The sequence below is a fragment of the Sebastes umbrosus genome, chromosome 8 (genome assembly GCF_015220745.1).
Source record: "Sebastes umbrosus isolate fSebUmb1 chromosome 8, fSebUmb1.pri, whole genome shotgun sequence".
In the NCBI taxonomy this organism is placed as follows: Eukaryota; Metazoa; Chordata; class Actinopteri; order Perciformes; family Sebastidae; genus Sebastes; species Sebastes umbrosus.
In genome coordinates, this window is record NC_051276.1 from 34,275,986 (window position 1) to 34,301,393 (window position 25,408).

The 25,408-nt window shown below is 42.7% G+C and overlaps 1 protein-coding gene across 4 annotated transcripts in view; it reads right to left on the minus strand.

The window, feature by feature from the left end:
- The window catches only part of LOC119492957 (spermatid perinuclear RNA-binding protein-like), an 86,506-nt gene that overhangs the window by 44,287 nt on the left and 16,811 nt on the right, over positions 1 to 25,408 (minus strand). For 2 of the 4 annotated variants that reach the window (XM_037777877.1, XM_037777879.1), the window contains exons 2-4: positions 7,904 to 8,006; positions 1,589 to 1,818; positions 847 to 1,012 (exon numbers count right to left, since the gene is read on the minus strand). In XM_037777877.1, the coding sequence (XP_037633805.1) occupies positions 847 to 1,012; positions 1,589 to 1,818; positions 7,904 to 7,906 (399 nt within the window). In that variant the 5' untranslated portion in view covers positions 7,907 to 8,006. Of the gene's footprint in view, positions 1 to 846; positions 1,013 to 1,588; positions 1,819 to 7,903; positions 8,007 to 14,828; positions 14,850 to 25,408 lie in introns of those variants that run through there. The other 2 variants (XM_037777878.1, XM_037777880.1) reach the window with 2 other exon arrangements.

The following is a 25,408-nucleotide window of genomic DNA, read 5'->3' on the forward strand; positions in this document are numbered from 1 at the left end:
ACATCTGGCTGTGCAACATCCTTTTAGTCACCCAGTTTACGACAGACCTCAGGGGGAAAACAGGCCTTAGTTAGATCATTCTGATTTCTATGGATTTTAGGTTGCATTTTATGTCTTATAATAATATCTATTTTAACTTTTACCAATTCTGTCTAAACATTTGTTAGGTTTGTAGATAATCTAAGGCATGTTTGTATACAGTAGTAATGCCCTGCTGTCCTGTGCATATCTGATGGAGTTTATATCGTTCTGATTCAGTAAGTCTACTTTTAATGCAAACGTACAGGGACATATATCACTAAAATGTGTAAAAATGTAGTGACAATTAGTGTGACAATGTAATCTCGGAGCTTTCAACAGCATCTCACAGGATCATTTGTTTCCCGTATCACCCTTCACTGATGAACACACACCCACCCATCACAGCTGACAGGAGGTTTTGTTTTCATTTGTTTAAAGCCGCTTTTTTACCTTCTGCTGTTTCTAACTGCATCTAAATGTACTCCGAGCAGCCGGAGATAAACGGTGTGTTCTGCACAAATACAAATTAAATGTATAACGCTGCATTCTGAATGTATCTGTGTTCAAATTAAACCTAATATTCTGTGCACTCTTTGTATTATTATTACCATCATGTCTCCTCTCCGGTGTCACCAGTCAAACTCTTGTACTTTTATCACACATAAAGGACTTCCTGGTTGTTCTCTGTGGACGAGCGTTTCCACTGAACCTCGGATCACAAAGAGGCCTTTTTAAAAGCCTACCCCTCCCCCTCCCCCCGAGGTTGCCTCCTCGGCGGTGCTTTCATGCTGAACGCTTCAGAGCTGGAGGTGTGGCTGAGCGTACCTGGATCTGCAGCGGCAGGTTGGCGCTGACGGTGTACAGCAGCAGCTTGGTGGGCTTCTCCCTGCACATCAGCACCAGTTCCAGGTCCATGTCCCCTTTGATCAGCAGGCCTTTGGCCACCAGACCGACGCGTGTCACCCCGCACAGTGCCGGCGTGCTGTCCGGCCTGAGGGCAGAGGGACGACAGCCAGCGTCAGATTCTCTCACATACACAGATACAGACGGCTTAAAACACACTCAGTTTTAGAAATAGAGTGAAGATACTGGTATCATATGAAACTAGAAAAACCTGATGAATCCATCGGTACCAACCACTTCATACTAGCTTGTCGTGAAGGAGGTTAAATAACGCTCCAAACCTACACTACATTTTGGCGAAAACATATAAACAGTATATCTGTAAATCTGACCGGATCTGACCGGTTGGATCTCCACAGAGACGCTTTATTATCACAGAACCTCCGTGTGGATGTTTTGGGCAACGCGCCAAACGTTGGGAATTTATGACTGTTTGTTGAGCTTGTTTAATCATCCAATCATCACACGTTCCCTCCCCGACGAAGATTTACAGCAGAACACAGTTTTATGAGGGGAAAAGATCTGCCGCTGTGCTGAGGAAACAGCAATAAATCCACTTCATCTTACGCTCTGAGAACACGCCCACTTAGCATTCCTCAACTGTACTCAGAAAACAGACCATTTAAAACCAGCATCAAATGAGAGCACATTCAGTGGGACCTACTTTGTCTCAGCGGCGTCTTCCTCCACCTTACTGTCACCGGCCTCGTCGTTGGCGGAGGTCTTCCCTGAGGATTTGTTGAGGCCATCCATCCAATCAGAGACCTTCTTGAGGGCTCCCTCCACGGTGGACACCAGCGTCTGGACGGCCTCCAGCTCCTCCGGCGCCGGGTAGATGCTGGAGTGCTTGGCCATGACGTGGCGGTCGTCGTTTGCAAACGATCTGAACGACCTCTGGGTTCACACGAGGGCAGAGAGAGAGAGAGAGAGACGTTATCAATTATATTTTAGACACGTCTTCATTCCAGCTGATGCTCGTATGAATCACTCCGAGGAGGCAGGTGGACATTCAGAGTGAAGCTCAAGGACATGCAGACAGGAAACATGTCTGCTGATGGACCTAAATGGACTTAAACCTTTACAGCTTGTGACCTTAGAGATGGTCTCTCTGCCTCATCAGCACCATTAAGCAGCATAAATGTCATCCGTGGGAATGTTGTTGACTGTCAGTGAGCGTGTACTGACTTCATCAGTAAAGGGCCTGATGTGTCTTATATCAAAACACCTGAGAACAAGGATTTCTCTAAAATACCAAACACTTTTGGACTAAATACGTCCTGGCTCACGATTACGTGGGTTATACACAAATACAATACTTTTGGTAAGTTAAGTAGGAACAGTGAGAGCAGCCTGTTCAGTGTGAACGGGAGGGACAAAAACCAAGAAATAATTATGCATTTTTTATTTTAACCATCTTAATGAGGACATACTCCGGCGTTTCCTTTGGGTCTGGGGCTGTTTTTCATGGTTTGAGCCCCTTAAAGTAGATCCAATAAAAGTAAATCTTAATGCTACAGCACAATGCTATATTAGACAATAGTGTTCTTTAGGGCTGCAACTAACGATTATTTACATTGTCGATGAATCCGTCAGTTATTTTCTCGATTAATAGATTAGTTGTTTGGTCTATATGACGGTGAAAAATGTTGTTCCTAAAGCCCAAGATGACGTCCTCAAATGTCTTGTTTGGTCCACAACTCAAAGATATTCAGTTTACTGTCATAGAGGAGGAAAGAAACCAGAAAATATTCATATTTAAGAAGCTGCAATCAGAGAATTTAGACTTGTTTTTTTTCTTAAAAGTTTACTCACTCACTATTATCAAAATAGTTGGCGATTAATTAAGTAGTTGACAACTAATCAATTAATTTTAAAACTTTGTTTCAAGATGACAATGCCACTGGTGCACAAAGCCAGCTCCATGAATGAATAGAGTCAACAATGAACCTAACCTGCATGTCTTTGGACTGTGAGAGGAAGCCGGAGAACCTGGACAAAACCCACGCTAACACGGGGAGAACATGCAAACTCCACACAGAAGGGCAACAAGCCGCATTCGAACCTGCGACCCTCTTGCTGTGAGGCAACAGTGCTAACTGCAGCCCCCAACCCTATGATACCATTTCAATATCTATAGAGGCATTTGTTCAAAAATATAGTGATATTTGATTTCTCCATATCGCCCAGCCCCTTTAACACCGTTGGGATGAACTAGAACACTGACTGAGAGCCAGACCAGATCCCCCAACATCAGTGTTGGACCTCACTAATGCCATCGTGGCTGCAGCCAGGCTCCAAACTCTGGCGCAAAGACTGAAATGTGATATCTTCCGGTGTCCACATACTTCTGGCCATATAGGTTGTGTAAACGCCAATTTCCTCCACATGCTTGATGTCTACATTTCAAAGGTATCTCACCTACACTCAGCTGCTTTCTATCTGCTATAAAGCAGCTCACTGGGCTGTTTTAAAGGTCATCCATAGTGAACCATCAGGGAACTGGTTTGATGAGTAAGAGAAGGATTATCGTTGTCACTCATCAAAGCCACGCTGGCTCTGGGTAATTACAGACGGTTGACTGTTAACTTGCAGCAAACGAACTCCAGAAAATAGATTTCTTTGAACTCAAACACGCTGTTTTTAATTCATCGCCTGGCGTTGTTTCCCCTCGACTTCCCTCCTCAGACATTCTGCTGCAAACGCAGCAGCTTGTTTTGGGCGTCAGGGAGGCTCATCGCCGTCTGCACGGTGACAGCAACACCTGAAGCAACCTGCGCTGCTGCTGCCAATCTCTGCGTGGCCTAGATACAGCTGCCGTTACTTAACATTAACATTTATGACATGTACTTAGAGGGATGGAGCCCATCTCTGTGAGGGGAGAGGGAAAAAAAGTGCAAAATTAGCTCGCCGCTCGTTTTTTACAAGCCTGAGTGCGTCCTCCCGTTGGCCGAGCATCAAACCGGGCTCTCAGTCCAAGGTCAAACTGCTATCTCTCTCAATCATCCCTTCCTCTTCAACTGCGATCCTCTCTTTTCCCCTTTTCTCTCCCTCTCCTCGCTCTCTCCCCGCCCCGCAGCGTGTAAGCACACCCTCATTACGGTGAGTTATTTATGATGCTGCTTTAATAATTCATGGCCACGAGTCCCGGGGGCTTGTGCTGGAGTTGCGAGGGTCATTCATCACGACCTAGCTAATCTCCCGCTGAACTGCCGGGGGGGCATTCGAAGCTGTGTAGCGTGGGCAGCGTCAACAACCAGAACACACTACAACCGTACGCACAAACATTAACGAGATCTAAATGAAAGATTAGGACTTTCACGGCCTCAACACTGTTTCTGGATCCGAGCCCGGCGTCGGCCTCGCTCCTTTTTATTTGTTACCTACGAGACAGCCGGGTGTTCAGACTCGCAGCGCAATTACAAGATAATGACATTCACGGCTTTAATTAATTGCGTTGCAGGGTTTGTCGGTGGATGCCATTTACTTCAATCTGACACACACATCAGAAATAATTCCTTTCACATTTTCTTTTCTCTCGGGAGGACGACGACATCTGACACAGAGCGGCTCGGTTTACAGTATATGTGAAGGATAAGGAGCATCTGTGAGAGCAACACATACACGGCCTTCAAAACTACATTATGCAACGATTATTTTCTTTATATAGTTCTCTAAAAAATATTCATCTCCGTCTGTGTGTGCCTATGAATAACAGATATCATTATATAATGAGGATGTCACTTGATCAGTTTCCCAAATCTTCACTTGTAATCTACAAGAAAGAAAAGTTAAAACATACTTTTCTATCAAAAACTAAATCGCTTTAAATTCTTCACATTGAGGTAAATAATCACTGGTGTTGTTGTGATTCAATGATAATCACCTCAGAAGAGCATCCAAAAGCTCTCAACCTTCAATACATATTCAACATTTTCTTAAATGTAATGTTGTCAGCATCTCTAGAGGAAATACTGACAACTAAAAACATGCAGCTTTTTCTGGATGTGGATACAATTAGGGGTGTAAGAAAATATCGATACACATGAGTATCACGATATTATTTTATGCGATACCGGATCGATTCTCCAAAACACTATACATTTTTAATTAACCTCTAAAAACCTCTGAAGTCCTGCTGTCAAACCTAACCGCCATTTGATCTGTTGGAGGTTGTAGTGGCTCAGTTTTAAAGCTAGAGTGAAGATACTGGCATCATATGAAACTACAAAAACCTGATGAATCCATCAGTACCAACCATGTCATACTATCTAGTAGTGAAGGAGGTTAAATAACGCTCCAAACTTACGCTAAATTTTAACGAGGAATAACTGTCATGGTCATTTTCAAAAGTGTACCTTGACCTCTGACAGAAAAAAGTCTTAAAAATATTCGAAAAACTGTCTAAAAAATTCAGAAAATGTACTAAAAATGACCTAAAAAAGTTTGAAAATTTCCGAAAAAAAGTTTGATAAATGTTCAAAAAATAATCAGAAAATGTCCGAAGAAAAGGCAAAAAAAAAAAAAAGTCAGAATAAAAAAAATTCCGAAAAAATCAGAAAAGGTCTGAAGAAAAGTCTGAAAAATGTCTGAAAAAAAAGTCCGACAAAAATCAGAAAATGTCTGAAAAAAAGTCAGAAAAATGTCGGAAAAAAGTTTGTAAAATGTCCGAAATAAAATGGGAAAAATGTAAAAGAAAAAAGAAGTCTGAAAAAGTAAAAAAAAAAAAAAAAAAAAAGTCAGAAAAACTTCTTTAAAATGGCCGAAAACAAATCTGAAAAATGGCCGAAAAATGTAAAAAAAAAAAGAAAAGAAAAAGGCGAAAAAATCTGAAAAATGTCCGAAAAAAAGGTCTGACAAAAGTCAGAAAAATGTGTTCCACCAGAGATACCTGCTTCCAGTACCACTGAAAAAGTACTTTCCCATGGCTTACAAATACCGACGACATCTGACTAATCTGACTAACCTTGGTTCAAATTTCAGCAACACTTTTAGTATATAAAGAAAAACGTCATTGTGAGACCAGGGTCACCATAAAACACATTACCATTGGTTGGTGTTGAATGCTGACCTTGATGAAGGCCACAAGCTGAAATGTTCTTTATACCACAAATGTTTGACCTCTTCAGGTATTTCTATTCTCCGTGCACCTCGGAAGCAAAAAAACTCTTCTCTGCTTCCAACCTTTGTGGATTTTCAGATACAATGAGAGAGAAAACAAACTCAGAATACATTTGTTAGGGGCCGTACACATGTCACGTCTAAAAACGCATGGAAAATGACGCTTTTTTTTTCTTTCCAATGTGCTTGGGAGGTTGCGCTCCTGTTGCGCATGCTGTTACTAAGCAACCAAAACCTGTGTGCTGCGATGACGGTGTTGATGAAGTTGCGGTAATTTAGCAGGAAGCCTCACTGACAAAACTAAACACGATCAAAACAAAGATGCATTTCCAACCCTGTAAATCCCTCACAGTAACATTCCAGCTCGTCTCCTCTCCGTCAGTCTGGTCGACCTTTCAACTGGATGTTGTGACGTTCTTGGACAGAAAGGGTGAAGTCCTCCATATATTTACTGTAGACTGATATTAAAGGAAGATAGAAAAGATATCTGCCTGCTGTGATTGCAGCTGTCGCAGCACAAAAAAAGGCACTTGGGAACGATTGCGCGCCACGACGGTGTTGCTCTCGCCTTCCACGCAACTACATCGACAACAATGGATTTGAGTGTGCAAAATATGCTGCATGTGTACGGCCCCTTAGTCCAGAACTGTTGGTGAATCTATCGGTGTTAAAGGGACAAATACAGAAACTCATCAAACATTAAACCACCTGAGCTTTTTATACTGAATTTAGTATTTATAAAAGTCACAATTCTGATTCAAAACTACAACGCAGTATTCACATAAAACATTTGCATCAAGTCTGAGATTAAATGACATAGGTCATGTTGCAGCTGACGAACCCATAGAAGCTCAACTCATTTTAGTTTTTTTTTTTGTTTTGTTTTTTTAAATCCAGCTGGGTTGGGATATTTTTTTTAGTCCTTACACTCTGTGGGCCGCATTTAACAGATTTATAGTGCATGGTTTAAAGTGCATCTAGGGCGTGTCCAAGTCCACTTTTGCTAGTTAAACGGTGCATAATCTGGAGCAGAATGGTTGTACTTAGTCACAATCAATCATGGATGTAAACCAATCAGAGTGTCATCTTAAAGGTGCACCCGGCTTTTAAAGGCTTAAACGCTTTTCTGTCAGTGAAAATGTTTGGTTTTGAAAGGCTAAATGCCAACAAATATGGATTGAATATTGCGTTTTTGGAATTTTGGAAATGATTACATCTATCTCTTCTCAATAAATGTTGACTTTTGGACTTTACAGTACTTTACATCTAATAGTAATAATATTAGTGTGGCCTGATCTTTATCTGCAACTGTGCAGAAATACCGGCTTTAAACAGAATCAATAGACATGCAAAAAAAAAAAGAAAAAAAAAAAAAAGCTGCGCAGTGTTTGAATGTTGATTTAGAATTTGAATGTCAACATTATGAACGAAGCTTCGAAGCCTCCGAAGCCTCTAATCGGTTCAGCCCTAGAATTGTCTTATATTGATGAGTTTAATTTATTGGGTTTACTGATTAGGAGAGCACTCCGTTTACTATTAGTTGCTGTCCATTGATGGGTGCTGAATCTGGAGGCTGTATTATGCACAACACTTGCAGACCGGCACTACCACAGAGGCAGTGTGTAATACGTGCAAACACTTGCCTCAAATCGTCGCTGTTTAGGGGAGGAGGCATGCAAACTTGGAAGTAGCCTACGTCTACACTCACAGAGCGCAGACAGAGGCGTGTTTGTTAGAGAAAACGTGAGTTTATGAAGCCTGATCAGCCAAAACAACATTTTCAACAGCCAGGAATACACCATCACCAGCAATGGCTAGAAAACACGCAGCATAAACAAGCAGACATGCAGAGGAGACTCACCATGTCCAGGCAGTGGCGGGGTCGTGGGAGGGGTCTAAGTGAGGACCAGGGTCCTGTCACTCGGCCTCTTCATGCAGTCAAACGGCTCTCGGTCACAGTCTCACTGTGGGAAGGAAAAGAAAGAATAATTCTCTATCATACTTCAACATTCAGAGGACACACGTTTAGACATTTGATGCCTCGGTGATCCAGCTTTAACCTTTTGTATTTGTTGCTTATAACGTGGATGATCCACGATTTAAAGCTTATTCTAAGCTGCTCTGAATCAGCTAAATGCTTAAATGTGCTGCTGCATTATCAGACGAGGCTAAAATGATAATCCCAAATGTCACATTTATAACCATTGTGCTTCACATTTCACATCCAGTAACCACATACATTTAGACATGATCTCTCAACATCTGCAAAACTACAGTACATAAAATAAAAGAAAAGTGAAACAGCGTTCAGAAACATTTGGGCTCAGACAGACTTCATCAGAGTGAAGCTGCTGGAGATCTTCTTTTTTTAAATTCTGTTCAAACGTTCCTGCAACAGCAGATCCACACTGACAAAACAATATGGCCAAAAGTATATGGACACCCGAACATTTCCCTAACGTGGTAATTCAACACATGGTTTCCAGACTATGAACTTTAATGTGCAGCTACATCAGTCTCCACTCTTTTCAAACTGGCTGCAGGGATTTGCTCCCATTCAGCCACCAGAGCGTTACTGAGGTTTGTCTCCGAACAGTATGAAACCATGGATGTATTAAAAGAACTGGACTCAGCGTTGGAGGCGGGGCCCCCCGTTCATTCCTATGAGAGATGCTCATTGGTGCATGAAGCCTAAATGGCTCGACTTCCATCTGGAAAACTCGTCTGAGTTACAGACGTCTCTTTCCCAATGTAAGTCTATGGGAAAAAGTCTTTTTGGGCCTGATGGTATCCCGTGACGGACACAGAAGTTGCAGTACCGCCATTTGGCCACTACGAAAGTCAGGATCAAAGACCGGCGCTCTTCCTAGGGGCTTGTATGAAACATGGCCAAGATGGTTAGATGGCCAATGCAACTTCTTTTGTTTCTGGTTCGCAACCTGTACTTCTTCTTCTACTCTGTTTACTGGTAGATTACAGCCATACGCAACGAAGCGTAGCTGCAACTACTGAACAAACTACACTGTGTCTCTTGACAACTGAATGGAAACATGACTACTATCATGTTGAAACAGGAAAGGGACAAACACAGAAAGCAAAACCGTGGTAACACTGTTGGCCTCGCCCATACCATAATAACGGCAGTTAGACGGCGGCTGGCGGTACCACAGTTTAGCACTCTGTGGCTCACGTCACCGCAGTTTCACCAGAGTATCGGAGAACTACGGTGGCCTTCAGGGAACGTAAAAACTGTGAAAGTCTCTCTCTAGAGCCAGAGTTTGGTTTGTCCGTTCCGGGCTACTGTAGAGACATGGAGGACTCTGTGAAGACGACCCGCTCCCTATGTAGATATGAAGGACTCATTCTAAGCTATTCTTAGTTTCAGGTGATTATACACTAATGAAAACATAGTTATGAATATTATATTCCATTTCTGCTAATAGATCCCTTGAAATGTCACATTGGTCCTTTAAGTATGAATCTGTTGAGCAGCTGTGAAAACTCAACTTCATTACTGGTTCCAGTTTGTTCACCCAACAACCTTAATCCTGATGATCTGAGCATATTGAGACCAAACCGTGTCCTCACTGCTGTCCAACACATTTACCCAATTCTGTTCAACTGTTTATTTTTCTATTTTACAGCACAAATGATCATCTGACCCGTCCTGTACAGGCCCTTTATCTAAACACTAGATCAACTTCCCTCTGGTTTCCTCTGTATTAAAGAGGATGTGTAACCATGTGTCATAGATCACAGTGGAAGTCATTCAGCTCATGTTCTTCTGTGAGGAGTTGATGCTTCGTGTTTAATACGGCATTTCAAAAACTTCTCATCCTGATTAAAAATAAACCGGCCCTTTAACCACCCAACCCCCCCCCCCACACACACACACACACACACACACACACACACACACACACACACACACACACACACACACACACACACACACACACACACACACACACACACACACACACACACACACACACACACACACACACACACACACACACCACTTTGATTGTGATGCTGCTGTGAAATTGTTTTAACATTATCTGGCCACGGAGGCACGCCAACACATTAATTAAATTACTCTGAATATATTCTCACTGTTAAATGCATTAGATGAAGCAGCTTTGCTTTTGCCCACGAGGTCAGATGCTAATGACATGTGGTGCTGAGCCTGTGGTGTGACGGCGTGACGGCGTGGTGGCGGTGGCGGTGGAGGAGCGAGGGCGGGCTGAGCTGCTGTGTAACATCCCGGGGGAATCAGTGGGGTCGGAGCTCAGCGTCAATTAGATTCTCCTTCACCTTGACCCTGTTTTCAATGACAGCGGAGCAGCCTGAAGCAGCTCTGCCTTCGTTCACTGAAAGTCTTGAATCATTTGAACCATCCATCCAGCGGTATAAACACACATCTGACTGAAGAGAGACATATCAGGAAAAAGGATGTTGATCAATATGGCAGCGCAATTACTGGGCCAGCTGCTGAGATCTCTGCCTTTCAAAGCTCCACGTTGCCGCTGCGAGCCTGTTTTGGAACAAAAACTCCCCAAACTTCAAAGCATTTACAACTGCTCAATAATGGAGGACGCCAGTACGTGTGAGACACCGGGAACGCAACACATGAATGCTAACAAGGCCGATTCTCACGCCGACAACCAGACACAGTGTGTTTGTGCCACAGTATTCAGTTTGATGATGCATCACCTCTCTGCATCTCGGCTCTAATCTCTGAGGAGGAAAATGGGACTTCACTGACAGTGAATGACAGAGGAGGAAGAGGAGGAGGAAGAGGAAGGTGATGTGGTGGCAGATTGAGGGTGGCATGTCATAGATTACTTTACTTGTGCATAGGGATGCACCAACATCGAGGACACGAAAGCACGTTGCGATTTCTTGCTGCGCTTGGAACTTTTCCTGGCTAAAACTTCCGATTTTACATTTTCAACACATATTCAACATGTAAATCATCCAGCAGATCATAGTCTACCATCAAATCTTAAGCACTGGGGAGCAAATACACTATGACTTCTTGGCTCATCAATGCCTTCTTTTCCACTGTGACATACTGTAGCTGAAACATCTGTACATCCTTGTACTTGAACAAAAACTTAATAGAATTAAAAAAGCATTGTGATGCGTTTGACTTTGACAGAACCCTGCTTTCTCTTTTTGTCTTCTATCGAACCTTCATGAGGAGATATGCTAGTGGGCGAACCTGCACTGGGATCTAAAATCAAACAGTCTAAATACTCAGCAGCCGCGTGCAAACAAACAAGACGTGACAGACGAGGAGGACAGGAAGCAATCATACACAGGAAGCAATCATTTCAGCCAAACTGCCAACGGTAAACGCTGAAGCACATGGCACAAGGACAACAGGACCTACAGTAGCATCCACGGCCGTCTCTACTAGCGTACAGTATTCTGCTGCACTTTTCATAAATCCCCCATGCGGGCTCATTTTCTAATAACCTTTCATCTCCCTGAAGAGGGGAGGCGATTAAACGGAGATAATTAAGAATACAGCAATGACTTTTTAAGGACGTTGACGGTGCTGCAGTAGCAGCAGATGGCGAGCTCAGCGTGCGACAAAAAGACAATGCTGATTAAAAACACAGGCCAGAGAGAAGAGAGTACATGTAAGCAAGGATGTTTTTGTTCCTCAGTAAATAAATAGAGACTTCTACACAACACTGACATGATTTACATAAATAAGAGCTAATGCAGTGAACGGTATAAACACTGGGTGCTTTAAACGCATCCACTCCCTCTGAGTCAAGTTTATTTGCATAGCCCTTTATCACAGCTCCAGTCTCAAAGGGCTTCACGACGCCCACGTCATGAGACAATAAATGAAAAGGACGCACTCCAACCTCAGATCTTCAGTGAGAACACAAAACCCTGTCGGAGCGGATTCATTTTAATTCACCAAACGACAATTAACATCATTAAACTACAGTCAAAGACAAATGTTTGAAACAATTAAGCCATAAGAGCAAAATATGGTTCACTACAGTTTAGTGACGGGTTACTAAATTAGTGCTTTGTAGTGCATGGAGTACTAATAGCCATCGCTGGTTATCAAAACTGGTTGGATAACGGTTCACTTCTCTGTGAAGCAAGCACTGGGTATTGTTTAAATGTTTGGACACTGTTGCACCAGGCCGCCAACAGCGGGGACACACCGGGGCAGTTGTCCCGGACCCAGGGTCAAGGAGGGGCCAAAATCTTGCAAGAATCACTGGATCACGTCACACAAAAATCCACTTTGTCAGGCTTCAAGCAATGCGTTTATGTCCGGTCAGCCAGAGGACGGACCAATCAGCGTATCTTTTTAAAGTACCTGCCCTTTTCCAAACAGTTTCCAAAAGACAGATTCTCAGATGGTTCTGTGTCACAAACCATCTTATATCAACTTGATAAATGCCATGCCACACACAAGCTTTGACGCTCGCAGTCATAAGCATTATCAGAACTTAACTCATTAATGGTTCAAACTACAAACCAGCACACACATGACGATTAGCCTACCAAGCCACCATGTTCTATACTTGATACAAATACTTGACAGATCTCCCTTTAAGGTACATTTTGAACAGATCAAAAATAACAAAAAGGTGAACCTTGGTTCAGACTTTCAGGAGTGAAAAGGCCCTCAGTCACAAAAGCTTTATACTAAAGAAGGTTTTGTTTTACCTCCTTGTTGAAAGGTGGCATCCAAAAGATGTAATCACCAAATTGAAGCTGCCAAATGACTGTAAAGTAATAGAGTAATATATTTGTGTAGAGTGAATCTAATGAGAGGAGAACAGAAACATTTTAGTTCAGACCAAAAGAAAATGTGATCTCCCATCAAACCTCATCTACTCTGAACTCCATACATAACATTCTGGCTCTGCAGAAATGTGACGCACATCCTGAATGTGATTTACTGAGATCTGCTCACACAGTGAAATATGTTCTCTGCTGCCAACAGTCCTAAAGACCACTGTTCATATTTCTACACATCGTCCTGTAGAGCCTTAATGTGTCGGGCCAGGCTGCGTCCTACTGGAAATAAATTGGGTAATTTACAGAACTGTGAGTCCATTTCAGGAGGAGAAGTTCTCATTACCTGAAGGTCACTCTGCATTATCTGTCAGAGAGGATCTCCACTCACCTGCTGTCCTGTTTACAACTTCTGATTTTATATAATCCCACCAATTTATTATGATTTCCATTCATTTTTTGGGGGAGTAGTTGGATACATGGTTCGGGAGCAAAACTCCCAAGTGTAGGAAAATGTGAGATCTCCAGCATTTGGATTATTATGAGAGAGTCTGCAGCACCTTTTGTTGTCAGATCAAATGTTAGTCACGAAAGCTTTGTAAGAGAGAACAACGGGTTTCTTTTTCTTTTTTTCTACTTCCCATCCCGCCTGGTGCAAGCTCGCAGGATTGCACAGGGCATTATTTGAAGTCTTGTGTGAACATAAAAGCCTGCTCATAAAAGTTCCCCGCAGTGAAAACGACCTAAATAAACGCAGCTGCAGAATAATAGTTCATCTACCTTTCCTCAAAATGGAGGCGGGGGACAGGAGAGGCATTACAGGGAGAGAATACCTGAGGATGGGATGGAGTGGCAGCAGAGCGCAGCAGCCATTAGGTGGATGTTTTGGTCCAGGGTGCATTACAGCAACATGAGTGGATGCATTTTTAGCAGCACTGCAGTCTGACCTCTGAGCCGCTACACACTGGGAATGGAACTAATAACCCCGGTGCCTTGCTCACAATCTACGCCGTCAGTCCGATCAAAAAGAAACCATGTCGAGCTGTTTGTTTGTTTGTTGCATAACTCAAAAAACAGTGTTTTTCTTCCTGTCTGAAAGCATCATTCATACTTTAGCAGACTCTCTGTGTTGCTCCTGCAATACTGGCAATCTCTTACATCGTCTGCCAGTTGTGCTTTCAACCTCCAGCCTTCTGTCTGACAACAGGTTTACTGCTCCTCCTCCTCCTCACTTCCCCTGCAGGGAGAACGGGAAGATTGAAAAGACTGAACGCAATCTGTGTGTTGAGGATGCTTTACTGGTGCTTTGCTTCCTGCTTTCTTGTGTGAGTTTAATCTAAATTTGATGGTCTACTCAAATGTTGCTTGAGATGAACTCATTTCATTCACCTTTCATTTGGGCTGTGGACAGATTAGAAGACATTGAGCCGTTGTGAACAGATGTGTAAAAGCCCTCCATCTTGTTTCTCCACCGTCGCCATTAATAAAGCAATATAATGCCCCAAAACAGAACTCCCTCTCAGATATCATACAAAATACAGTTGCACACTAGAATACTATTTGAAAGCATCAAAGGAAAACTGTAATGCAGGTTATGTTATCTTAAACCCCCTTCAGCCGGGTTTACTTCCTTCGTTTTTCAGTTAATGTTCTTTCTCAAACAGAGAATGGGGGTGTGGTTAAGAGTCAGATATAATTCATCCCATGGCAACCAGGTCGCATCGTTTTTCAACCCAGTTTAGATGAATTTACAGTTTATCAGAAAACAAATGAGACCAGAATTAGCTCAACACGCCGACTTTCTCTCACTCACTCTCTTCTTCACCGTCTCCTCCTGGCGAGGCGGCCGTCTGGCTGCTGCGGCACCGAGGAGCCGCACTGCCGCACGCCGGCCACAGAGCACTGGAGGACGGAAAGACATGTTGCAGAGGTCCGCTGTTTGAAATGCAGTTACGGGATGTAACTGGAGGTGCTAACACCGGCCACTCTCACCTCAGCTCTAGCACCGACACCGACACCGCACCGGGCTGCACTGAGATTCGTTCATTTCTCTAACGGGACTTTTCTCTTGTTTTCTTTTGGACTGAAAGTCCTGCTCCCCATCGTTCAGACCTGTTAGAGGCTGGCAAACCTCAGGTATCGGCTGCTTTCCGTCAATTTATCTCCAGCAGGAGGAGACGGTGAAGAAGAGAGCGAGTGAGAGAGACAGGCGGTGTGTTGTGTTAATTCTGATGGTGGGATTTTGTGTAATCCACTGTGTTGATTTCACTCATTCTCAGCACACACATAAACACACTAAACTAAGGTGGAGGAAACAACAGCTAATGCAACAAGTTGGACTAGCTAACTACAGCTAACTAGCTAACTAACTAGAAAGACAAACTGACAGATAAACAGATTTATCAGTTTGCTGCTCAGACTCAAACGATCATGAGGGCGCCTGCAGCTGGGAGGATGATGTCTGACCTGCAGCTTCTACTGTAGTCAGACAGCATATTTCCATTTTACCAACAACCTTCTTTTTCAATTTGAGCACAACATTTATTATTTGTCAAAAAGAATTGTCAAACAGGCTAATCAATCTAGTCAGGAAATGACTCAAATAAATATAATATTATAGAAAAGTCAAAATACACTGGAGGGGAGCTTTAAAGCTTGCTATTCTGCTGTAAACATCATTTGCTTTATTGATTTTAATGTAGACTCACTGTAACCTTAGTATGCACTGTGCAGCTGTATTATGGGGAAAAAAATACACCAAAATAGAATAAAAGTAAATGTCATACTGCACTTGTTGGCAGATACTCAATAATAAAAGGCTCGGATCAGGATTCGGATATTATTATTGTACAGGCAACAGCAGGCCAGCTGTGGGTCTTGCATTTATTATAATCATCATCAAATATATTGTTTACTACTACTACTACTACTACTACTATATGGGAAACTCAGAGTATTTCAAAACTAATTATGTCTACTCATGGAACCATAAATTACAAGTTTGTCCTGGAGGATTTTACAACATCTTCTATGCTCAGAAAAACCACAGAAACTCTCGTATATCTTTATGAAAGGAAACTCTAATTAAGAGCCCTGCAACATATTACTGGTGACCAGTTGCAGGACCAGTAAACTGGGACTGGGGAGGTTACATGAGGCTGTGCTGGAGTATTCACAGACTGCCGCTGTGCTTCTTGTGTTCACACGTGGCCACTTGGCCTTCTTTTTTTTTTAACCACAAACCAGACATTTCGCCCTGAGCGTGCGCCACTTTTAGCTCTGCATGCTTGGAGTACACTGACAGTTGGGTTTAGTTGAGAGGTTTTTTTTAGTGCTCGACACGAGTGGAAGATGTGAGGGGAGGTCAGGAACAGAAGAACTACTTCTTGTGCACTTAATTTCGAGAACAATGTGAGTCCTGACCTGCCGACCTCCATGACAGGCCCATTCTCTGCAGCTTTCTGCAACAACACACAAGGCCAAATGTGTGGGTGCTCCCAGCAGCACTGCACTGAGCAGCTCACCATGTATTTCAGTGCAGGTACTGTAACCCTGAACATTATGACTCCTCACGGCGGAGAACATATTTCATCGGCTGCACAAATTCTCTGTGATCTCCTGGCAGAGCCGGAGATGTCCGACTCTGCTGCAGAGCCAATAAAACCAACTACAAACGTTATATAAGTGAGCCACAGCTGGCAGGGGGCGGGCTGCAGAGGAAACAACACTCGGCACCAAGAGCACACACAGGAAGGCTGCTACTTATGTTTACCTTTAAAAATACCGTGGTGATCTCTCAGCATGCTCTCGTTTTACAGCCTGATCCTGAGCAGCAGCCGAGGAGACGCCGACGCCGGGTTCAGAGCCTAAATTCACCTTCCGGAGACTAAAAAGGAGGATTTAATCTTGCATTATATTCTGTATATTTCAGCGACGTCTAACAACGCACCCAATTCGACTGTTATCAGGCCATTAAATAGGCGTTATCAGTCGCTATAAGCACCATAGATGTGGGTCAATGGGGGCCTACTACACCTACTACGTTGTAAAAGTGAAAGTGAAACTTAAATGCAACACGTTCTAACGTAAAACTGAATGAAACGTCACGTTTCGAACAAAAAGGTTTCTTTAGGTTTAGGCAAAAAAAACTACAATTTCTTTAGGTTTAGACAACAAAACTACAACTTCTTTAGGTTTAGGCAACAACTTTAGGTTTAGGCAACAAAACTACAACTCCTTTATGTTTTGGCAACAGAACTACAACTTCTTTAGGTTTATGCAATAAAACTACAACTTCTTTAGGTTTAGGCAACAAAACTACAACTTCTTAAAGTTTAGGCAACAAAACTACAACTTCTTTATGTTTTGGCAACAGAACTACAACTTCTTTATACAACTTCTTCTACAACTTGTTCCCATTCATCATCCCTGACCTTCACCCCTTTCACACTGTCTATACTACAGTGCCTGATTTCAACTTCAGCTCCTGTCATAATCACTACGGTCGCTGTCGTGCTCTTTTATATCTTCTTTCTGTGATCTGCCATGTGAATAGATGATAAAACCTACTAGTGGCTGTAGTAGGTGACTATTGACCCACATCTATGGGGCTTATAGTGACTGATAACGCCTATTTAATAGCCTGACAACAGTCTAATCGGCTGAACAATGAGTACCCAAGCTTGAATTCTTACATTATTAGCATGTCAGGCAGCATTTAGAAGAAGGGCCAAGGTTCAGAGCTACGCCGACCAGATAACAGAAAAAGAAGTGTTGAATTAAATAACGTTTATTAAGAGCAGCTAGCGCTCTGAGTGTGTGATAGGAAGATGTGATTTAGTCGAGGAAAAAAGCCTGTACGGTTGAGGTAAGTGAAAATAATGTGTGAAATATCATCAAAAAAAGTTCTGATGTTAATCAACACCCGCTTGTCTCTACTTAACAGAGTATAGGGATACAATTTATGATGCAAAACGGGGCAGTATAACTGAATCATTTGAAGCGTTGCTGTTTTAGAGTGAACAAAATGCGATAAGAGGAACAGACAAACTGCCAATTCTGAACATAAAGCTTTTGGCTGGTGACCTGTGGCATGTTGCTATGCCATGCCAGACCTCTCCACTCACTGGTTAACAGCTTCACCAGTATGAGGCAGATATCTGCGTGCTCACCTGCAGTCAGGCTCTCTGGAGGGCGCTGCAGCAGAGGTAAAGGCTGGGCGGGCCCTGAAGCCAGTTTATAAAGCCCAGCTGGGTGACGGTGACGCCCACACACGGGGCGCTCAGGAAACACAGCTGCTTTGTTATGAAACAGTTGCTTTGGTGTTGTTTTTTTCAGCAGAGGATTAAGCCTTCATTAATGCATTAATGGATCAGTGGTGCACTGTGGGCCTGAAAACACCCAAGTAAGCACAACACTCTCATCCCTGTCTGCTACTAAAAGCAGCAGTGTGTGTGTTTATTATGTGTCTCAAACTGAGCAATAACATGAGATGTTTCTGTGTATCAGACGTTGGCCACGATGAGGGGATGCAGTGTGTTGTTGATCCACAAATAGATCCTCAGTTAGGAAATAAAACATGTAACCTGGTGGCTTCGGCTCACGATCGAGAATCAGTCGGTTTGTTGTCGTGTTAAATGGCAGCTGTTTCACAACAACCAACTGAGCCAATCTGAGGTTTGTAGGCCGGATTAGGAACGAGGACGTCATCTTCCGGTGCCAGAGCCAGACTAAACAGAAATGGCAGAGAGGAAGCATGGATGAGACTGACACAGCTGTACAGGTCCTTGTTAAATCCAGTCGACTTAACGAAATATAGATTTTTTTTAAATCTGCATATTCATTCCAATGATGTGAAAATTGCTTCAGGCAAAATAACCACTGCTAGTGCTGATCCAAGACTGGATGCTGCTCTCAGAACGTGGACTTATTAATGACTGATCTGTTTAGAAAACGTGTTATGGGAGGAGTGTTGAAAATACAAACTCCAAACACAAGATGCTTTTTGGAAGGGTTTGACATCAAAATAAAGAACTAGTACAGCAGCTTCCCTGAGCTTTATGGGTTGTTAGTGCTGTGAAAATAACCTTTAAGCTCGGAGTTTTGTTTTTCTTTTAAAAAAAGTGTGATGGGGAAGGTTTTACACATTCTCTTTTTGGTTGTGAACGCCCGCTGTGCTTATGTAACCCTTACAAAACCCTGTCTGGATAAACACACAATCTGCAGTTGTTGAGCTAAAAGAAAAAAGTGTTTTCTTCGATTGAATCACTGAAATGTTGGAGGATTTTCTTATCAACTTTAAAGCTGCACTAATCAAAGTTTGTATGTCAACAACGGGTGAAATGAGGATAAACAGGAAGGCAATCCAGGCACTCCAAAATATTAAAAAAAGTAGCAACGAGGAAGAGAATATATTAAAAAGCCTTTATTGTAGTGGCTAAATCATTTAAAAAGCCAACATGTTTCAACCACTACAGGTCTTCATCAGGGCTTACTAAACAAGCTTTACAAGCTTTAAAAACCCACTAAACAGCAGACAGACACAGTTAAAGACTAGCAGGTGAACATAGTGGAGCAACCAGCAGCTAAAGAGGCAGATACTCCCTCAGGAGTTGGTGGAGACCAAAAACAGAGCTAAAACAGAGTGAATATCGGACTTAACATTCATCAGATGGACACAAACACAAAGACTCCTAATGAATGATAATGTTACTCTGAATCGCTTCCATTAATGTCAATACAAACCATGTTAAATCAAAATTGGTACAAGATTTATTCCTCACTCACTCCCCCCAAATGAAGTGTTTTTTTCAGCTTTAAAGTTACTAATAAGACTTCCTCCTGTTAAACTTTATGAGTAGATCAGTGACTGAAATGTCCAAGTTCTGGGATATATAGCCATAACCTGACCCCGTCAGATGATTTGTTTCACAGAACCATCCGAGAAGCCGTCATTGGAAACTGTGTGGAAAAGGGAAGGCACTGTCAAAACATACTTGGCAGGTGATTGGATGAACCATCTGTCAATCAAACTAACAAGAGCCAAACTAACCGAAGGCGAAAACATCGCTGTACTTTACACGTTCAGTGCTGTTCTTTGGTCTTCTTTGGTCTTCTTTGGTCGCCTACTAGAGTTGATGTCTAAACTTTTGGAACGCTGCAGAGAGCATCGCATGTCATGTGACGAGGAACAACCAATCACAGCCGGCAGACATCTTGTCTTTCTTCTGTAAATATCCGTCTACGGTAAATATGGAGGAGAAGTTAATTATTTTAGTGCAGGGATACCCAGAGCTTTATGATCTGTTCCACGGGCTATTTTACTGCTTCACCCTTTCTGTCCGAGTACATTACATCACATTACAACACATTACAACAGCTGGTTGAAAGGTCAGCCAGACTGACGGAGAGGAATTGAGCAGTAAAGCTACTGGGAGGGATTGACAATGTTGGAAATCCATTTATCTTTGTTTTGACTTTGTTTAGTTTAGTCAGTGAGGCTTTTACTGCTATATTACCGCAACTTCATCGTCATTGCAGCACGCAGATTTTGGCTACTTAGAAGGTTTTAGGAGCGTTCTTTGGACATGTATACAGATCAGAATATGGGTCTTAATTGGGATTTTTACGGCGGTTTGCGGCACACAACCTCTTGCGTTTTTATGGTCAGCTCTGTGCGTTGGACACAAACCAACTAGCCGGCAGTTGGCAGAGATGCATGCCCCAAAAGAAGAGGTTTAAACAGGTTTTTGGATATGCGCAAATATCGCAACGCCAACCTTTTCAAGAAGTTGGTTGAAGAAATGAAAGAGGGAGTCTGGGTTCACACGGTTCAGCTATTCTGCTGCATGTAAACGGGAATATTATTTGATGCATGTAATCATAATTGCTGTCACACTGCAGTGAAGTCCGATGGTAAACTAATCAATCAGACGGTGAATGAACCACGAAACTGTTTCAAACTATCTGAAAAGTTCGTTAGCGAAGGAATAGAAGAAGAAATTGAGTCAAACTGCGAATGTCAGGATATTGTCATAAAGTAGAAATGGAGCCGCCGGTCGCTGCATCTCCAGGATAAAACTGCCTTTGTATCGACGAAGACTCAAAGGAGGATTTCTGCCAGGAAATTATGAGAAAGAACAGAGAGAGCTGAGAGAGCTGCTGCTGCCTCCTTCAGACCTGTTTCATTATTCTAGTCCACAGAAAGGAGCTTGCCTTGCATTTTTATTGCTCGCCGTACGATCTTCTTTATTACCCTCATACTGTTTGTAAAGCAGATTTGGCTCGACCCGGGAAAGTTTTATATGCAGCAGATTAAGTTTACATTTCTTGCATGTGGAGGAGGGGGTTCTGTGTGCAAGTGTGTCAGAATGAATCGCTGTAGGAAATGATGGTTTTCACTGCGGATGTTTGCTGACAATAAGAAGGTTTCTCTCAATCAGTTAAAAGATCTCTGAAAACAAAGCGATCCTCTGGAACTACAAATCATGGACACTTCTCATGTTATGCACTTTCTCATTTCATTTTTGATAAATGTACCTTTCCATCCTAAGCATGTTGGTCTTCTAGTCGTTTCTGGTATGCAGGGTGTAACGTAGTTTTTTCTGTGTTCATGCAGGAGTGCAAGTACGATTTAAATTTATAACTATTGCACCATTTGGTGTCTTTTTCATCCTTTCTCGGCACGGCTGCCACGGCCAGATCTGACTGAAAGAAATCCAACATGAACGGCTGCGACAGGAGGAAACTGTCAACGTGTTATAATGTCATTTGAGCTGACTTTCCTTTTAATTTTCTCAAAAACTGTACAGTGAAATAACTTCACAGTCAGGGTCATCCTGAAAAGGATTACATTGAAAATTTCAGCAAACCTCTGAAGGAAATGATGTACAGTAATGTGGAGTGAAACTACTTTAATAATTTAATTTAATTTGACATGGTCATCGGAGCATTTGGAGCTGAGAGCCATCACGCTTCTCAGCAGGCGTAATATGGAAATGTTTTTTTTATCATATTAGGACTTTCATTTCATTCCATTCAAGACTTAAAGTATTTAATATACTGAACACATGATGTGTAATACATTATTGCAGAAATGTGAGTCTTTCTTCGTACTTTTTGGCCCCTTCATGTACCGGTACGGTAACAGCACAAATAGACGTGCATCAAAATCCAACCAGCGGCTGGTTTCACACCGTGCATCTGTCATGTGTGTCCGTGCACTATCAGACTATTCTATCAATTATAAATATGTTTTTCAATGCAAGAGGAAATGGACGTGAAAGCATGTTAAAAGTGTCAATTGAGTGTCACGGTCAGTGCATGAGAGTTGGCCGCCCTGTCACAACAGATTTTCTGTTGTGTTTTCTGCTATTTGTTACTTATATTGATTTAAAGATGGATTTTGTGTTTATAACTGAGGCTGTTGATCATTCTTTTATTATTGGACACTATTCTTTTGTGTGCTTGCCTGTGGACAATCCAACATTTCTGCCTGTTCAGCAGACCTGCTGAGCACCTCCTGAAACATTCGGTTACACTGGTTTAGCAATCAATCGGAATTACCTCACTGGAAGAATACCAATTGAACCACTATCTCTATTTGACCTATAATTAGTCGCCGTTCTTTCCAGGAAACTTCAGAGGAAATCATTAATCAAGTCTTTAACAAACTGATACACAACTATCAATTTGCAATTCATTCTAAAATGACAACATCAACCAGAAGCCCATATATTTACAGAGAAACAAGCTTTGTGCTCCAGAAGTTCTTCTGCATTTCCAACATGTCATCAGTAATGTGTTAAAAATCAGCTTCAAAGGCTACAATAAGGGGTCAAAGGTGAATTGTCTGTGACAGCATTACAATAGGCCTCCATTAGCAGCGGTCAGGACATCCCCGGTGTCCACTCAGATAACGATAACAAATAGGACTCTAATGTGTGTCGCTGCACATCACCTCCTGGATGCAATTTCAGCTCCTTGAACTGCCCATAACCAATCAGAACGGAGCGGCGCGAGCAGGTGGTGTGTGTGTGTGTGTGTGTGTGTGTGTGTGTGTGTGTCTCAGCCAGGTAATGGAGACATCATGTGGACGTGCACGGCTGACCGCTCTGAGCTCAGCACTGAGGAGCTCAGAGGAGAGTAAGTCCGTTTCCATTTCAGACCTCTCTGCTTCCTCCCATCGGGCGGCTACATCTCTATGATGCTGGAGGATTTTATATTTAGGGGAATAAATAACTGCCCCCATTACAGTTTTTTAGGGGAGATACTCTCACTTACTACTTACTACAAGTAATTTGACATTAGGGGAACAGTACTTTTGAGTTTTTATTAGTTTTTTTTAGGCTTTAAAGCTGTGTAATGCAGCTGCAAACACAGACGTGGTTTAGAGTCAGACACTTGAATGCAGCATTAACATCACAAATAGTTGAATTCATAACAATGGATTCTCATAAAAATCCAAAAGGGGAGCTGAGAGTGTTTCCTCAGTGTTCAATACTGTAGAATAAACTCGTGCATAACATCATTTCAAAATGTAACTCACCACAAGGCCATATTTTCACAAGGAATATCATCAAAAGCAGATAAAAGTATTAATAAATCCTTATAAGTAATGTGTTATAACACCATCTTTCGGGTCCTATTGCACACGCTCACGCTCCACCTACCCGACGGTGCGGGCGAGACGTGTCGGTGGTGCGCCCGACCCCACGGGGCCGGGATCCCACCTCAGCCGGCACGCTCCGGCCCTCACTTTCATTGCGCCACAGAGTTTTGCTTGCACCCTCTGAATCCACGTGCATTAGACTCCTTGGTCCGTGTTTCAAGACGGGTTGGGTGGGTTGCCGACCCCAGGGGGGCTCGTCCCTCCCCGGCGGGGAGATGGACGCACCGGGAGCACTTTGTCCACGGCCCCGGGAAGCACCTACGCCCCGAGCCTTCCCAAGCCGACCTAGAGCCGGTCGCCGGTGCTCACTGTTTTCGGAGAGTTTTCTTACTTAAAGACTTGTCGACCAGTCTAAGTTTAAACTTTCCATACTAACATCCCGTCGTCATGGAAACTTTATAGAAGAAGTATAAATATTACCCATTATATTCTACATCGGAAAACCAATAAACGGCGCCCAGTCAAAGACATATCTTGCGTATCACCACTATTTGTTTTTAGGTTCCAAAGTTATATTTCATCTCAATGGTTTAACCCTTCTCTCACAGGATCTTTTTTTAAGTGTACTTCCACATATTTTTGAGGACGTGCACAGAATGAAATATCTTTCCCAGACTTGCCTGGGAGCCCTGAGTGAACTCTGAATAAAGTCCCACTGTAAGAAGCTAATTATAATATCCAGCAGCGTAGTATTGGGCATCGGGCCAGGCAGGGCTGCGTGGGCCGAGGCCAATTCACTACATCCATTCACCTCCTCCCCTCCGCAGCCTGGCAGAGACTTATCACAGGCTTCTCACCTCTCTATAGCCCAGCAGACCTGCTGCTTCAACACCTGAGGTATCACATAAAGCTGGAAACTGCACTTCTAAATCCACTTTCAAAGTTTGGAGTTCACAGAGAGCAGGCAGAGGGACCAACCAGAACCAGAAGCAGAACCAGCGAGCGTCACTGTGGTTATACGGGCTGCTTCGGGCTTTACATTCTGAAATGTGTTTGATATCGTTTAAAAAAGTACAATACCAGCCCCCTTGAAGTGATACAGATAACAACAGAGTAATTCATTTGATACTAATCATGTGGATGGAAGCACTCAGTGCGTAAAATGCCGCCACCACCGCCGCATTTATTTGATCAGACGCCACAGGCGTGTTCTGTAGTACAGCCAGACTTTACAACGTTTTGGTGGCATCTCGGCACGCTGAACTGCCGACTCTGTCAAATACACCACAGACTGTATGGGTTGTGGCTGCTGTGGTAGCGGGCCAATCACACGTCGCTCTAAATCGAAGAACGCTTGCAGTGATGAAAATCTTCTATCCCGATATGGGTCATATTTCAATAACGATATCTAAATTGAGTGAAAATATAAAGTGTGATGTAAAAAACAAATCCGCAATCTTCAACTGATACTTCACATCAGCTTTTCTGAGACATTTGAGTTAGTATGTGTTTGCTATTATCAATTTGGATGACTTAATTGTGTATCAGGATATCTCGATATATGACTTCATCACAATCTGATTTCATTGAAAGATAATAAATGATCATATTTGAATTATCGCACAGCCCTACATACAAATAGTTTTTCTAGATCTGGGTGCAAAGAAAGGGATGAAATGCAGGTTTCTATACTACTTGGTACTGAGTTATTTCAGTTGATACCTTAAAAGGCATCAAGGACCGATACCCAGCTAGCTCTATTGGACGCTGACTCTTTTTAAAACATGAATCCTCCCAACACAAGCTGCCGCCCTGGATGCAACAAGAGTTTTGATACCAGACATAGTTTCTGCCAGGGTTTGGCATCAAAATAAAGAACTAACACAGCAGCTTCCCTTTGCTTCATGTGTTGTTAGTGTTGTGAAAAAAACCTTCAAACTCCCAGTTTTCTTTTCTTTATTTTTAAACCAGTGTGAT